This window comes from Ceratotherium simum, chromosome 2, assembly GCF_057802395.1.
Source record: "Ceratotherium simum simum isolate JZ-2026a chromosome 2, ASM5780239v1, whole genome shotgun sequence".
Lineage (NCBI taxonomy): Eukaryota > Metazoa > Chordata > Mammalia > Perissodactyla > Rhinocerotidae > Ceratotherium > Ceratotherium simum.
The window spans coordinates 87,658,983-87,675,512 of NC_141901.1; the positions used below are offsets into that span (position 1 = coordinate 87,658,983).

At 38.8% G+C, this 16,530-nt stretch overlaps 1 protein-coding gene across 1 annotated transcript in view; it reads left to right on the forward strand.

The window, feature by feature from the left end:
- ERICH3 (glutamate rich 3) overlaps nucleotides 1-16,530 on the forward strand; it is a 99,006-nt gene that overhangs the window by 56,012 nt on the left and 26,464 nt on the right. The window contains exons 9-10 of the mRNA XM_004431580.3: nucleotides 6,053-6,239; nucleotides 11,899-12,200. Of these exons, the coding sequence (XP_004431637.2) occupies nucleotides 6,053-6,239; nucleotides 11,899-12,200 (489 nt within the window). The remainder of the gene's footprint in view (nucleotides 1-6,052; nucleotides 6,240-11,898; nucleotides 12,201-16,530) is intronic.

Here is a 16,530-nt window from a genome sequence, read left to right on the forward strand (position 1 = left end):
GCAGGGGTCAAGAGTGGATCCCGGCCCCTGACTAGTTGCAGGACCCTTGCCCAGCACTATTGAGCCCCAGTCAGTTATTCTCAGCAGCAAAGGGTTTCCCATACTTTCATAATATGAGGGATATGAAACCCCTAATGATAGTGGCATAGATACATACACTCATTTTTTAAAAGTATAACTTTCAACTATTAATTTAGGGAATTGCTGAAATTAACTAGTCTAAAATTGGAATTAACACAATGAAACTTTTCCTGTGTCTTAGATCATACTTTATTCAAAAAAATGCATATATAATGTCTATTTGACTGATGGAAAATGTGATACATACAAGTGAAAAAAAAAAGAACAAGACTTAAAGACTTAGCTGGACGATTTTCTGGGATACCATATGTACTCTGTGATCAGAGTGCAAAACCAAAGGTTATGGGAGAGTGTTACTTGGCTGGGTGCTATTTTGCATACATAGTAATCCTGGGAGTGACTTTTATGTCATTTGGCAGTCTTGAATAATAGGATGGAATGGGGACCTAAATAATTGAATCCTGTCCACAAGATAATTTTGTCTCAGCTTGCCCTTGATTGCCAGGGAAGTAATTGCTCAAAATTGAAAAGTTGGGTGGCTCAGAGTTGACTTGTGGTTCAGCAATCTTAGCAATTTAGCTGGACTGAAAAGAATCTGCCCTTTTTACAAATCAAAGCTGTGCATGATTCAGTGAGATGTGAATAGGTTTTTAGAAGCTTTCTGTTAAAAAAATGGGCATTTCACATTAAGCTTGGAGCAATAAACTCATTAAAAACGTGGCAGTCGTTAATTTGTCTTGCTTTTGGATGAGAAATAACAATAAAATTAATTATTTAGGAATGAGTTAAGTGCATCTTTTATTCCCATGGTAATTCATGGTGTCCTGCAGTTTGACTTTAGACATCAAGCCACATGTTGATTGTTTATTAAGTACACCTATGAAGTCACTGAATATTTCTGCTACTCGTAAAGAGTACAGTTTTTCACAGGCATTTTTATTTATCATGTTCATCCTTTCAAACAAGGCAGACCTTGGCCTCCTGGGTTCATGTGGATACAAAGAACAAAGTAACTTTTTTCTGGTCCTCTTGTAATCCCTTCCTTTTCTGCCTCATTTTCTTGTATTTCTATAACTGATCCTGTTGCCCCTATCTGTACACTCCCCACTACTCCCTCACAAAAAACGGCTGCTTCACTGGCCCAGATCCCCCAATGCTGTTATCTTGTCTTTTCTGTGCTATTTCCTTTGTCTGCAATAGGACAAAGGATTTTAAATTCAAAATAGGATTTTAAATTCAAGTCTTACCCATCTTTTAAGATTCAGGTTAAGGCTGTGAAGCTTTCTCAGCTAACTTCTAGTCTCTTTTATCCCTCTCTCGATGGCAATGGCTCTTAGTCTACATTTAAAACTGAAGCATTTCATTGTACCGTAACTTATATTAATTGTTTTTTATTTTTCTTTTAGTCGTTATCATATATTTGTGTGTGTTTGAAAACAGCTTTATTGTGGTGTAACTTACATTCCATAAAATGGATTCATTGTAAGTGTACAATTCACTGATTTTTAGGAATGGTATAGGATTGTGCAGCCATTATCACAAACCAGTTTTAGAACATCTCCATCACTGCATCAAGTTCCCTTGTGCCCATTGGCAGTTAATCCTCTCTCATAGTCAGTCCCAGGCATCCACTGATCTGCTTTCAGTCTCTACAGATTTGCCTGTTCTGGACATTTCATATAAATGGAAATCATATAATAGGTAGTATTTTGTGTCTTGCTTCTTCCACTTAACATAATGCTTTTGAGAGTCATCCATTTGTAGCATCTATCAATAGTTGCTCTCTTCTTATATCACTGAATATATTCCATTACATAGATATACCATATTTTATTTAACCATCCCAAGTTGATGGACATTTGTATTGTTTCCAGTTTGGGACTATTATAAATCATGCTGTTATGAATTTACAAATACAAATTTTTGTGTAGACATCTGTTGTCATTTCTCTTGAGTAGATTCCTAGGAGTGGGTCTGATGGCTTTTTCTTCCTGAGTGTTGGTCACACTTTCCTGTTTCTTTACATGTCTTTTAATTTTATGTTGAAAACTGGGCATTTTAGATCATGCATTAGAGCAACTATGGATTCTGGATTCTGACTTTTCTCTCTTGAAGGTTATTGTTCTTGCTGTTTTAATTGTTGTTTTTCTGTATACAAACAACAACAAATCTGTGAAATTCCTGCCCCCTCTCCTTGGTATATAGCCAGTAATGTCTCTACTCAGATTTTTTCTTCTAATTCTATTTTTATTTTTTAAGCTAGTCTCTTAGGGTTGTTTCTCTGTTTGCATAGTTTAGTGACGATCCAATGATTTATCAGAGGTTGTAGCCAAACACTTTGAGCCAGTGAAGCCTCCATCTTCTGCCAGTGGATCTGTTTGTGAGTGTATTAGTTTCCTGGGGCTGACGTAACAAAGGTCCCCAAAACTGGTGGCTTAAAACAACAGAAATTTATTCTCTCACAGTTCTGGAAGCCAGAAGTTTAAAATCAAGGTGTTAGCAGGGCTGTGCTCCCTCTAGAAACTCTAGGGGAGACTCTTTCCTTGCCTCTTCCAACTTCTGGTGATTCCCAGAGATCCTTGGCGTCCTTGGCATGTAGCTCCCTCACTCCAATCTATGCTTCTGTCTTCATGTGTCATTCTTCTCTGTGTGTCTCTGTATGTGTTATTTCCTTTTCTTATAAGGACAAAACAAGTCTGGGATGATCTCATCATGATCCGTCACTAATTATATCTACAAAGACCCTATTTCCAAATAAGGTCACATTTGGAGGTTCTGGGTGGTCATGAATTTTTAGAGGGCAATATTCAACCCACTGTAGGGGGTTCGGGAAATGCATTCAAAGTTCACATAGTGTTCAAATCTGTTCCAACTTTTATTTCCCACCAGACTCTCTTACGTTTCCTTTGTGCATAGGTACAAGCTCCCAATAGGCCAGGGATGTATATGAGTAGGTTGGGCCTGCTCCAATCCATGCCTCTTCCAGTTAGCTGGGGATGTGTATAGAGTTTATTGAATGCATGTATGCCTGCCTTGTTGCCTGTATCTTCCTGTTAAATTTCTGGCTAGTCCACTGGCCTGTTTCTGGCCCTAATTAGAACTATAGTCTCAGGCTAGCAGAACCTCTGAACTTCCTTGTGAGCTTGCCTCCGAGACTGCTACTTAGTACTGGTAATGCCACTGGCCAGGGTTTTTATGTGTTCTGCTCCAAATCAGGTGAGCCCCCACTGACAGTGAAGCTGCTGGTTATCTACGGCCCGCCCTACCCTGTTAGAACCACAGTGATGAAATAGTGGCAGGTGAGGGGGATGGGAGCAGCCCCAGGCAAGGATGCCACAGATTCCCACTCTTCTTACCAAAAGTTCAGTAAGTTTTCATGAATAACTGCTGCTTAGTTTGTTTTTGTCTTTGATCCATTTTCAGAGACAAAATTTTAAGGGGAGAGGATTTGGTGACCTCACTCTGAAAGTCTGGTAAATGAATTTTATCTCTCCTGCTAAATTATAACTTCTTGAGGGAGGAGACCATATTTGATGTTTTTTCAGTATTTTTGTTTTTCTGTAGTGCCTAAAACAGTGCTACCCACTGTCAGTCAACAATGAATAACAACATTTTACAAATATTACACAATGCTTTCTAATACTGTACATTATGTAGTCTTTAAGACTGCTCTGTGAAGTGAGTAGACTGGGTTGCCCCCGCCACCCCACTCCCTCACCCACTCCCCCTGCTATCCTCATTTTATAGATGAGAATTTTGAAATGAAGCAAAGTTAAGTGACTGACCAAGAGACACTGAACTAGTAAGTGACGAACTGGGACATGGATCAAAATCTTCTGATTTCTGTTCTGTATTCTTTCCACTACTCCATACAGAAACCATCAAGTCAGGGTTGGGAAGTGTCACTAAATTTTAAAATATAAAATTACAAAATAAATAACAAGGGAACAAAGACAGGGGGTGTCAATTCTTGTTCAATAAGTTTGAAAAAAACAAAAGAAATGGAATAATAGGTGGATGTGCCCTCCAGCCATGTGGGTACCAAATGGAAGGGCACTCACATCTAGAAGTTGGTCTCCTGTGCCCGTTCTCAGCACTTCCTTGGCTGTACTCCCTTCCAGGGCTGGGTTCTTAGGGAGTCATGGGGTGTGATGCTGCAGCAGAATGGATGGTATTACATGAATGTCCCATTCAAATTTCTGTTATGAAAGCAGTGAAACTAGCTTTCTAGTCACCACCTATGGAGTCCATATACCATTAAGACAAGTAGATTTTTTAAAAAAATTTTATTGAGGTCATAATAGTTTATAACATTGTGAAATTTCAGTTGTACATTATTATTTGTCAGTCACCATATAAATGTGCCTCTTTACCCCTTATGCCCACCCCCCAACCTCCTTCCCCTCTGGTAAGCACTAATCTGTTCTCTTTGTCCATGTGTTAGTTTATCTTCATATGAGTGAAATCATATGGTGTTTGTCTTTCTCTGTCTGGCTTATTTCACTTAACAAAATACCCTCAAGGTCCACCCGTGTTGTTGTGAATGGGACAATTTTGTCTTTTTTTATGGCTGAGTAGTATTTCATTGTATATATATACCACATCTTCTTTATCCAATCATCCATTGATGGGCACTTGGGTTGCTTCTACTTCTTGACTATTGTGAATAATGCTGCAATGAATATAGGGGTGCATACGTTTCTTTGAATTGTTGATTTCAAGTTCTTTGGATATACCCAGTAGTGGGATAGCTGGGTTGTATGTTATTTCTATTTTTAATTTTTTGAGAAATCTCCATACTGTTTTCCATAGTGGCTGCACTAGTTTGCATTCTCACCAGCAGTGTATGAGGGTTCCATTTTCTCCACATCCTCTCCAATAAGGCAAGTGGATTTTTAAATCCACTATTGCATCTTAGTTTCTACAGACACTAATTTTTCTGTTTTCTCTTTCCTAGTTTAATTTCACATCATAAATACTAAGGTATAAATGACGGAATTACCTTCTCAATAAGTTTATTCTTTAGTACAAATTGCATCTGATTTAGATTTTTTTTTAAGGGCATAATGTGGTACAAACATAGTATTTCTAGATGACTATAGAAGAAATAGGTTAAAATGATAATTCACTAATTACTTATTGGGGCCTTCCTATGCCATTGTCCTGGGATCTGGGGAAACAAAGATGAGTAAGACCAGTTTCAGCTCTCATGGATTTCATAAACATGCAGGGCAGCAAACATCTAGATCAGGGTTCTCAAAGTGTTATCCCTGGACCAACAGCATAAGTATCACCTGGCAACTTGATAGAAATGCAAATTCTTGGGCTCTACCTAATTAGAAACTCTGGGGTGAGGCCCAGCAATCTGTGTTTTAATAAGCCTTCTAGGTGACTCTGATGCACACTAAAGTGTGAGAACCACTGGTGTAGCCATATTTTAATATGTTGTAATAAGTGCAGCAATAGGAAATATGCACATAGCAGAGAGGCGAAAATTATCAACTCTATTATTGGTAAAAGTAGAAGAGTTCAGGGAGGCTTCTTTTTTAGGAAGTGACATTAGATATGTCATGAGGAGCTGGCTTCTAAGTTTCTGTAGACCCTGTAGAATAGGGTTTCTCAGACTTGGGGTTTGGGACCTCTAGGGTGAGACCTTTTCAAAGAGCATTGTAAAGACTTGGAATGATTAAAAACTATTAATTGCAAGCAGTGACTGTTAATTTATTGGTTGCACTTTTGGGTAGGTGGGGGAACAAGAAGGGGTCTCAAATTCAGGTAGAATTGAGAATGGAGTGGAGATAGAATAATTCTGCCTCATCCATGTATGTATGAGGTTATTTCAAGTTACAACTAAAAATACAAATTTATTTAAAAGCAGTTATTTAAAAGCCTTTAAAAGGAAAATGTGATTTTGTACATGTTAGTCCAAAGTCAGTTGCTTTCACTAATGTATTTCCTTTTTTAATTGCAGAGACCTTTCAGTTTATTTCCAAAAGGCACCACGGTTTTCCCTTCAGTCTCACCTTTTTCCTGAACGGGATGCAGGTGAACAGGTTAAGCTCCTGCTGTGAATATAAGCATCGAAAAGGTTCCAGACTTGGAGGCAAACGAGGCTACTTTGGGTTTGTGCGTGTCGAGAGATCATCTCCTTGCTACAAGTATGGAAACACATGTCCTTTGGTAGAGGGCAAGTGTTGCTGTATTTTTCTTCATATGCTTTTACTGACATATTTCTCAGCACAATTTGTTAAGAAAGATATTGGTGTGGAAGAGCCTAAAATATCCAAGTTAAAGGTTGTTTATTAGAACCCTGTGTGTTGTATTTGAAATTATAAGCTATAAATTAGATTTCCAGATGTATTATGTAATGGGGATAAAAGCTGGTGGTGTTTCACATTCCTCTTTCTATTTCTCCCTTTTCTCACAAAGGGAGTTTTGTTCTGTTTTAGTTCTAAGTTCTGTTTTTTTTAAGTTCTGTTTCTGAAGTTAAGGAGAGAGGGTTTTTCCCCCCCTTATTCCTCTTAATAACCGGTTTTGGGCTGAGCCCCAAAGCACATGCCGAGCATCTGGCTTATATGGTTGGATATTATAGATTATGCATATTATACGTGTGCTTGTGTTATGATGCGGCCCAATTATCATCTCATGCTCCTAGTTTTAATCTCAGGCATAACTAAATGCGTGGTAAAAGGTCAGTTTGGACTATTGGTTATTGGCTTCCATACTGGACATTCTGTTTGAAATCAGGAGACACACTTGCAGGCTTTCTTTAATTGTTTTCTGAAAATACTCATGGAGAATTAACTATATGCCAAGCTAGAACACAGGACTGAACCAACCAAAGTACCTGCCCCATGGAGCCCATTCTAATGGGGAAGGGCAAATAACATAGCAATAAACCAATTAATATATACGTCAGGTGGCAATAAACCTGATGAACACAGCACAAAGTGAGAGAGATATAGGGAGTGAGGGGGGACAAGTGTCAGAGGGCAATGTTATTTTATCTAGGATGGTCAGGAAGGGCCTTTCTGATAAGACATCTTTTGAGTGGAAACCTGAAAAAAAGTCTCCTCCTTCACATAGTTTTTCAGGTAGAGGGAAAGCATATACAAAGAGTGTGATGCAGGAGCATGCTTGGTGTTCCTAAGCTAGTGTGGTCAGAGCAAAAGTACGGAATAGGACGATAGAGGATGAGGTCAGAGAGACAGTGGAGCCAAGTCATGTAGAGTCTTAAAGTCATTGCAAGGACTTTGACTTTTATTCTAAGAGAGATGCAAAGCCTCTAAGGTAGGTTTTGAGCAATGACCTATCACAATCTGACAGTAGCTCCTATGGGAAAAATAAACTAGGAGGGAGAGGGGAAGAGCACAAACTACTTTAATCCAGAGGAGAGAGGATGGTAGAAGGAGCTAGCAGTGATTGGGGTCTAAACGTATTTTGAAAGCAGAATTTACAGGATTTATTGATGGATTGGATGCAGGGCATGAGATAAAGAGCAGAGTCAAAGATAATTGAAAAGTTTTTGGCTTGAACAACTGGAAAAATGTCTAGTTAATGTGTACTAAGATAGAGAAGACTGTGGAAGAAGCAGGGTAGGGAGCAGAATGAAGGGGTTTTGGTTTTGGACACATTAAGTTTGAGACATCTATGAGATATGCAAGTAGAAATGTTGAGTAGGCAGGTGGCATCTGGGGTCTGGTGAGATGTCCAGGCTGGAAATATAAATTTGAGAGTGGTTTGCATATAGATGGCATTTGAAGTCATAGAGGGGATGAGACTCCTTAAGAATTGAATGCAGAAAGAGAAGATATCTGGGTAATGATCTCCAGGTCACTCCAGTTCAAAAATAAGGAAGATAAAGAGGAACCAGCAGGAGGCCTAAGAAGGAAAGCCAGTGATTAGAAAGAGAACCCAGAGAGAGTGATGCCCTGGAAACGAACGAAATGTTTGAAGAAGAGGGCATGATCAACTGGGTTGAACGTGTGGAGAGGTGAAGTAAATGAAGAATGGGGATTGAGCACGATTTGGTAATGTGTTGGTTACTGTGATCTTGGACAAGTTATAGTGGACTGGTAGGAACGCAAGCTTTATTGGAGTGACTTTAAGAAATAATTGGAGAAGAGCTAAAGCCAATGAATATAGATAACTCTTTTTAAAGAGTTTTGCTATAAAGGATGGAAATTGGGTTGTAGCCAGGAGGGGAGATGTAGAGATCAAAGGGGGCTTTTTATTTTTTAAGTTGGGAGATATTATAATATGGTTATGTGCTGATAGATAAGATTGATACCCCAGAGAAGAAAAACTTTGTCAAGCATGACAAAGAGGGAGAAATTGCTGGAGCAAAGTGCTTGAGTGGACTAGAGGACGTGCGATCTGGGGCTCAAGTGGAGGCATTAACCTTAGAGGAGAAGCATTCTTCTGTAGCAGCAGGAGGAGAGATGGCATATAGGGGAGAGAGAGAGGTAAGTTGGTAGATATGTTGGGACCAACTGGAAGTTCTCTGCTGATTGTTCCTATTTTTTCAGTCAAACAAGAATTTAACAGCTGAGGTTAAGGCTGAAGGAGCAGAGTTTGTAGGCTTTAGGAGAGAATAGAGATATTAAAGAGTTATCCAGCAAGTGGGAGAGTGAATGGCCTAGAGCAATATAGTAAGAGCTCCCAGGTGTGCTTGTACCCACCCTAAGCTGCTTTTCTGTTCTGACTCAAATATGCTTTCTCCATTTTTGTGAGCAAGTCATTTAACAAATTTCTGTTTAGCTCCCAGGAAAGCTATGGAGCTTATATACAATCATCCACATACAAACACATTGCATTCTTTAGAAGTTGCTGTGTTAATCCAAGGTGTAAATGTTTGGTCCTAAACACTTTCTATGGAGGCTTAATAATCACTACCAAAATCTGATTGATGACATCTACTCTCCCATTCAACACTTACCAGCCTCTGTACAATTCTCCATATGATTTCACTCGGTCCCCACTAGCTTCTTTCTTTGACCTTTTCAAATAATAATAACAAAATGGTTGTGATATGAAAGAGTAAGGCCTATCACCTTCAACTAAAATGCACAGTTCTTACAGGACATTGGTTTTCAATTTTTTCTTAGCTTCATAACCATTTCTCCAAATGAAATCTGTGAATGTCCAAAGTAGAACAGGGTGGTGTCATTTGATGTCTGCCTGCTGCAGATCAGGTAAAAGTCGAGGCCGACTGATTTAAATGGGGTAGGGATGGGTGGGTGAGTGCTGGAGCCTTGTTTACTTGGTTCTGCCCCAGTCGAGACTACTCTCATTATTCCAGTGAAAGATGGAAGATATAGAACTCCAGTGAAAGATGAGAATTACCCCTAATGAGACTGATATCACTTATAACATTTTTTTGGTTACATCCATAATAATACTTTGAGTCATTTTAAGGGATGTACATTAATTCGTCCAATTTGTTAAAAATGAAATTAATTTTAATTTATTTAAAAAATACTGATTCCTGGAACTTTTATTATGATAAAATAAAACAATAGGGAGTTCTGTTTCTAAAGATGTTTACAAATTACCTGTTTAAAGTCTCAGAAAACAAGAAAAGTTCAGCAGTGGTCACTCCCAGAGTGTGAAGGTTCCACAATTCTACTCATCCCTCAGTCACTGGAACTGGGTGAAGAGATGCGGTAGCTATTTTCCGTTGCTAGAGTGAAACATGGGAAGAATTGCCGGAGCAAGTAGAATGCAGACTGCTTTGAGCTCTAGTAATTAGAATGAACACCTCAGGTCATACTCAGAAGTCAAATAGGCAGTCAGCGACGAGGACACACAGATGTTACTCACTTTGTCTGTCCAATTCCCTTAGGCAGATGGGCACTAAAAAGTCTGTGCCTGCAGTAGGGAGGCATCAAAGGCTCTACATGGTCACAACATAAACGAAAAGTAACAGCATATGAAAGGCTCCAAATCCACGGATTTGATGTTGTCATTGATAAGGGAAGGACCGCTTGAACAGAAGACAATGCTAGTCATCGTACTCTGGGAAGATTCATGACACTTTTATTCCAAGGGTAGCAATGTGCTATGTACATCATCATTACGGTCGAGAAATATTTATCATGCTTAATATGGGTGAGGTAAATGTATTCTTATTATTTCATTTTTTAGAGCCTGTTGGCTACTTTGAGTGCAGATCCTCTTAGCTTTATTTTATGGGGAGATACTGAAAAGATAAGTGATATAACTAAGTTCTCATATTTGCTTGTTGGGGGAATTAATTAAGATCAATCTCTATGCTATTTCTAGACTGAGGATGGCTGAAATTCAGCGAAATTTTCAGTTTAAGAAATTGCCATTGGATTTGATTCACGTTGAGGCAATTTTCAGATCTTACATATTATTTCTGTTCTTCCTGGACTGACAAGTCTTGACTGCATTCTGATCCCTTTTCACCTACTCTCTCTAATTGATCCGTTTCCTGATAGTCGTGTAACATGTAGAGAAGGTGACATGTGGTTCTAGAGGAGGAGGCGTGTGGAGACTGATAACTGCCAGGCAACTTCTTCAGGTCATGGACTGTCTCTGGGCCTTGGTGACAACTTCTCCAGGTTGTGTTAGTTTCTGGTGAGGAGGTGGTAAGCCCAGCAGTGTAACATTTGTCTGTGTAACTAGGCATCTGAGAGGCTCTACCTGCCATCTAACAAAATGGTTGTACTTCAGTGTGAAGTGATGGAATCTAACAGTCTTGGACTGGAATCCAGCTCCATCACTAACTGGGTGAACTTGGGCAAGTCATGGAACCCTTTCAGCCTCAGTTTCCTCATTTTTAAAGTGGTGATGATAGTTCTTAATTTATTGATCTGTAGGGTAATGAATCCTGTAAGATAATGTATAAAGTACCCAGCAGCTAGGCACAGAGGGAGCGCTTAATAATCTTATTATTATCATAATCATCATTTTTATTAATGTATGTGTTACTATCATTATTGGAATTCTTATTTCAATATTAACTTGAGAGATAGGAAAAAAGCTATAAAGAATTTATTCACATTACTTTTATTATAATTGATTTAAAAAATATTTTTTAATGTCTTAATACATTCAGATTATCTTCTTGATTCACCAGATTTGTCTTTGAATGACTTTATGACCTCTACAAATTATTGCTGTCTTCAAAGAACAAAAGCTTATTGCCAGCAAAAATCACCAAAAGATTGGGGTACAGGCTTCAACAGGCCATTCTAAAAGCAGTAGTGACAGTTCTATTAAAATGAGCATGCAGGATCCTGAGGTGTTTATTTAAAGGGCCCAACAACATTTGAGTGTATATGTTTCTTAAAAAATCAATCATATTTTATTTACCATCAACCTTGTATGTAAGTCTTTCGCTGTTGTGTTGTTGGAATAATAAATTGTCAAAGACTGAATGGTGTCTTTCTTCTTCTGATTATTTTTATCTCAGCTTCTCTGTGATTATAAACCTGAATGTTCTTTTATCACATAATTCTCATTTAAGGACCTGAATGATATATATGTATTAGTTTCTGTTATAAGGCCAAAAACATGCTTTAAGGCACAAATTTTATTTTGAGACTATAGTTCTTAATTTTTGTTTTCTTTCCTTGTTTATTATTGTGGGCAAAATTATTAAAAATTAGTAGGTCCATTTACAAGATTTTAGTATTAATAAAGAGAAAATAGTTTATTTTTAACTATGTGTACTATAATAAAAATATTTCTTATAAAATTTCTTACTAGAATAAGAAATAAGTGATTTAAGAAGCTTTGAGGTGCTATATATAAAGGTTAATAAACACATTATGTTAATATTTTTCACAGGTGCATTATTGCAATGGGCCTTGACAAAAAACCAGTGTCACCAAAACCTAGGAAAGAAAAGAGTATTGAGAAAAGAGAAGACCTGAAGAAGGGTGAGGGGAAACTGAGGAAGGATAGAGAGTACCTGATACCAAGAAGGAATGAGATGGAGGGGAGCAAAACTTCTGCTTCAGTCATTTCTTCAGCTCAGGAAGAAAAACCAGGGTTCAGAGAAGTGAGAACTGCTGTAGAAGAAATGGAACTAAGAGGAAAACCAGGACAAGATGTTTGGGAGGATGACCAGGAAAATATATTTAAATATGGTAATGGATAACACTGGTTCTTTTGTTGTTGCTTTTCTTAAGTCTTTAAAATGCATTTATTAAAATTGCAAAAATATCTATTAAATGTTGTTCTCAGTTCTGGTCTTTAGACAACTCTGTTGCTTGTGAGGAATCCCCGACCGCCTTCCCGCACTGTTTTGCATGGAGTCCTGTGTCACCTACCTCAGAGGAGGACAGGCCTAAGTCTAGAGGGGTTGAGGTGCTTGTGGGGGGACGAGGGGAGGGCAGTTTATGTCTGTGTGAGCCAGAGGCCCTGTTCACTTCTGCAGAGAGAGCATTTTGACCAAACAGAATTTTGCCTGTTTCTTTTTTAGTATTTGAATGTACTTGCTGTGGAGAAATCAATGCTTTGGCATCAGGTAGGCACAACCTATATGATTATATGGTGATGGAGTATTCCATAACTAAAGACAGTTGACGCAGGCTTGGGGTCCTGGAGCCTATCTGTCTGCCTTTCGTGCTTTCTTATTCTCCTTTCCCCTCCTCCCCCCTCCCGTCCCCTCCCCTCCCCTCCCCTTTCTCTTCTTCTTCTACCTCCTCTTCTTTATTTCTCTTTCCTTCCCTCTCTCCCTGTCTCTCTCTCTGTCTCTATACACATACACACACACACACATTCATATATACAGTAGTAATTAATAATAATAATAAAAGTACCAGGCACTGGGTACTGGACCAAGCCCTTTCCACACACTATTTCATTTTATCCTCATCATTCCATGTGGTAGATACTATTACCCCCTCCATTTTACAGGTCGGGAAACTGACGCTGAGACATACAAAGGGAAAGTAGCAAACTAGGATTCATACTGTAGGAGAAGAAAAACTGTTCTCCTGCTGCCCATCTGAGGTTCATTGGCTGGGTCCTTGTGAATTAGACTGACAAAAGAGATTCAAAAAGGAAAAGCAAACAGAAGTTGATTAGCATGTACATCACACATACACATGAGAGCACTCAGAGCTGAGTAACTCAAAGAGGTGGTTAGAACTTGGGCTTATTATAGCATCTTAACAAAAGAACAATACATTTTTAGAGAAGTGACAAGACAAAGGAAAAGGACTTTGAGTTTCTAGGGGCAGCAAATTGTGGGGAGGCCAATATATGGGAAGCCAACGGTAGATAAGGGCTAGTTTTGGCGAGGTTTGTAATGTTGATTCCTCTGGTGCCATCTCTGGGCTGATAAGAGTCCAGAGTTGTCTCCTATAATTAACTTCTGTCCTCCTGGGAGAGCAGTGAGGGAGAACACCTCCACAAATTTGTGTCCTGCTTTTAGGCAAATAAAGGGAGGGCAGAGAGCTTTGCTTGTATTTACTACTTCTCAATTGCCTTCAGCTCAAAATAATCCTTATGCCAAAGTGGCATATTTTGGAGTGGCATATACTCTGCTAGTCTTCAGTCTCACGCTTGTCTAATTCCAAAGCCCAGACTTTCAAATACTGTCCAACCTCCTATTCTGTGCAAGTTATCCCTGATGTTACCTGGTTGTGGGTGATATGTCCAAAGAATCAGCAAGGAGGAGCTGCCCGAGTGTCCCCCTTACACCCGAGAGACAAAGCCTGGAGTAGAGGTGCAGTAGCCATGGGCTGGGATGAACTGTGGAGGGGCTGGCACTAGGAAAGGGGCAGATCCCACGTCTCTCCCTCCTCACTGCATCTCGCTGCTGCCCAAGGGGTTCAGAAATCCAGAGAACAACTACAGGGCTGTTATAGCACGGGACTTCCTGTTTATTTATTACTGAAAGAATGTGACTATCTTAAAGATTTCACTCATAACACTTTGACCCAGTTTACCTCTCTCGTGATCCCTTATAGTTTTATTCTTATCTTAGACTGAGAATTAAAAATATCTATGGCAACAGTAGCAGCAGCGAGATTAACAAATGGATTGCATTTTTACTTTCAAGACATGTAGGTTTAGTAAAGCCACGTTCAACAGACACTTTTCATTTTCTTCATTTCTTTCTTAAACTAACATGGCCAGTGCTATGCGTAGCGTACTTTATGCCTGGAATACAGCTTTTCCCAAGATCTTTCTTCAGTGTTGGCTAGTTAATGGACTTTAAATGCCCATTTCTATTTAAAAAAAAAAAAAAAAAAAAAAGAAGAGGAAATAGCTACAGCCAGGCTTGAGCTGTCTGCAGAACAGCCGCTGATGGTCAGGGCAGAGAAGCTTGAGTGGAGGTCAGCGAGGGAGGGTTGCAGCTGGATTGATGTTGACCTCATATTGACTCACTTCCTCATTAGTGAGGACGATAAACAAGCTAATTAAATTCTCTGGAAGAAGGAAGATGAGATGGAGGAAACAGAAGAAATTATGAAAAGGAATCCAGAAAGCACGCCACCAGTTCATTCACATTGAAGACACGAGTAGATGACACAGAGGAGGGGTGCTGTGAGCTACAATGCTAATACAGTGCTCGTAGTTAATAGAAGGCTCCTATTTAGATGTGGTGATGGTGGTAGGTAGAACAAAGCCAGGGCAGCCTTGAATTTCATATTTTGAGAGAAAACACAGAAGCTCCTGCAAAATAGGATGCAGGGACTGTTCTTGTGGTTCACTACATGTTCCTTCAATTTTATGCTCTGCTTCAATAATTGCTGTAATTGTGTTCTAATTGTGGACACTTGTACGTCTCCGATTTTAATCAAGTGTCTCTATTAAAGTTTGTTGCTGTCAACAGAGCACATATTGTGTGTGATTTCTCCTGTTCTATGACTAACTCCCTCCGTGCCCGATCACAATCCACTGTTACTACTAATCCGTAATATTTATTAGGCACCTCCTATCCATGGCACTGGACTAAGCATGTTCCCAAGATTACTGCTTTTAATACTCACCACAGCTTTGTGATGCTGGTACTAACCATGTCACAGATGAAAAAACTGAAGCTTAAAGATGTTAAGCAAATTGCCTAAGGTCACACAGCTAGTTAGTATTTTAACTGGGACTTTGATACCTGACTGCCTGACTCCAAACCCCTCATGTTTCACCACTATGTGATACTATTGATGGAATTGCAGCAATTCACTCATGTTCTGTCTGGCCTCCTGCTTATCCTGTGACAGTCGCAAATATCTGTCAAGTGGTATATGTATCTCTCTGTATTCTGTGGCTCACCTAAACTCCTCCTTTTACGAAGTCTTCCATGATCTCCAAATGACATTCTGCCCTACTATGATTCCATTTCACTCATTTGACATTATTTCACATAATTAATCATGAATCCTTTATAAAAATCCATAGCAATCGAGCCCAGTAGTGTTGAAACTAACATTACTGAGGACCATGTATAAAAACTACTGAGTATAATATCTCTTGTGTACCTACATATTATTTCCTCAACAAAAGTGGAGATTCCTTGATGGCAGGGGTTGTGTTATTGTAATGTCTTTTAGCTTGCAGTTTTATCCTCTTTCACATAGAAGATTCTCAATAAAGGCTTATTGATTGACAGCTGACTGGGACAAGTCAGGAACTATCCTATTACTTGGCCTGAAATATCTGGATCAAAATACATGTTTTTCTTAGTATTTTCCGTTTGTTTCATGCAATATAAACCAAATTCTTCATCTTTTTTCTTATTTTATAATTTTGTTTTACTGATAATAATTCACATTTCTTGTTCCCCATATTAAATCTCTTTCATGAAAACATTCTTGTGATGAATTCTCTGTTTGCCTTTCTTCGTTACAGTTTCTGAGTTCACTTTTCCTCTTACATCTCCCTCATACATGCTCTGCATTTACAGAGGTTTCTTCGTATGCACAGGGCATGTATTTCTAAATTAAGTTTCTTTCATTGCAGCAGGGTGGATAGCTCTCAATTAATTACCCGAGAGGCCCCCACCAGTGGAAAAGAAACCAGAATATCTAATAACTAAAACACACATAATAGGGGAACCTTTATTTTTCCTGTAATTTTTATTTTACAGAGAATTGTTTATTTGCTTAATTGGTTCTGCATGAAATCATTTTGCTGTCTATCCCTGGCATGTTGTCACTTCAAGATTTTTTAGTTTTTGGTGGAAGCAAAAAGGGGAACAATTAAATATGAAAGGTGAAAAATTATAACCGCAAGGGACAGCTGGAGTTTATCTGATGTGACAGTTTTCTTTTTCTGCTACAGATTTGTTGCACCTCTGTAGGGAATGAAGCAAATTAGTGGCTGTGACAAGAATATTCTATTTTATAAGAATTTTTATCCTTGGAATGTAATTATTTTATTGATTGTAGGGATGAATAATGCATATGATTTCAGTTCTGAGCTAGGTATAGAATCCTTCACAATGCCTTTTCTTGATGTCCATTTGGT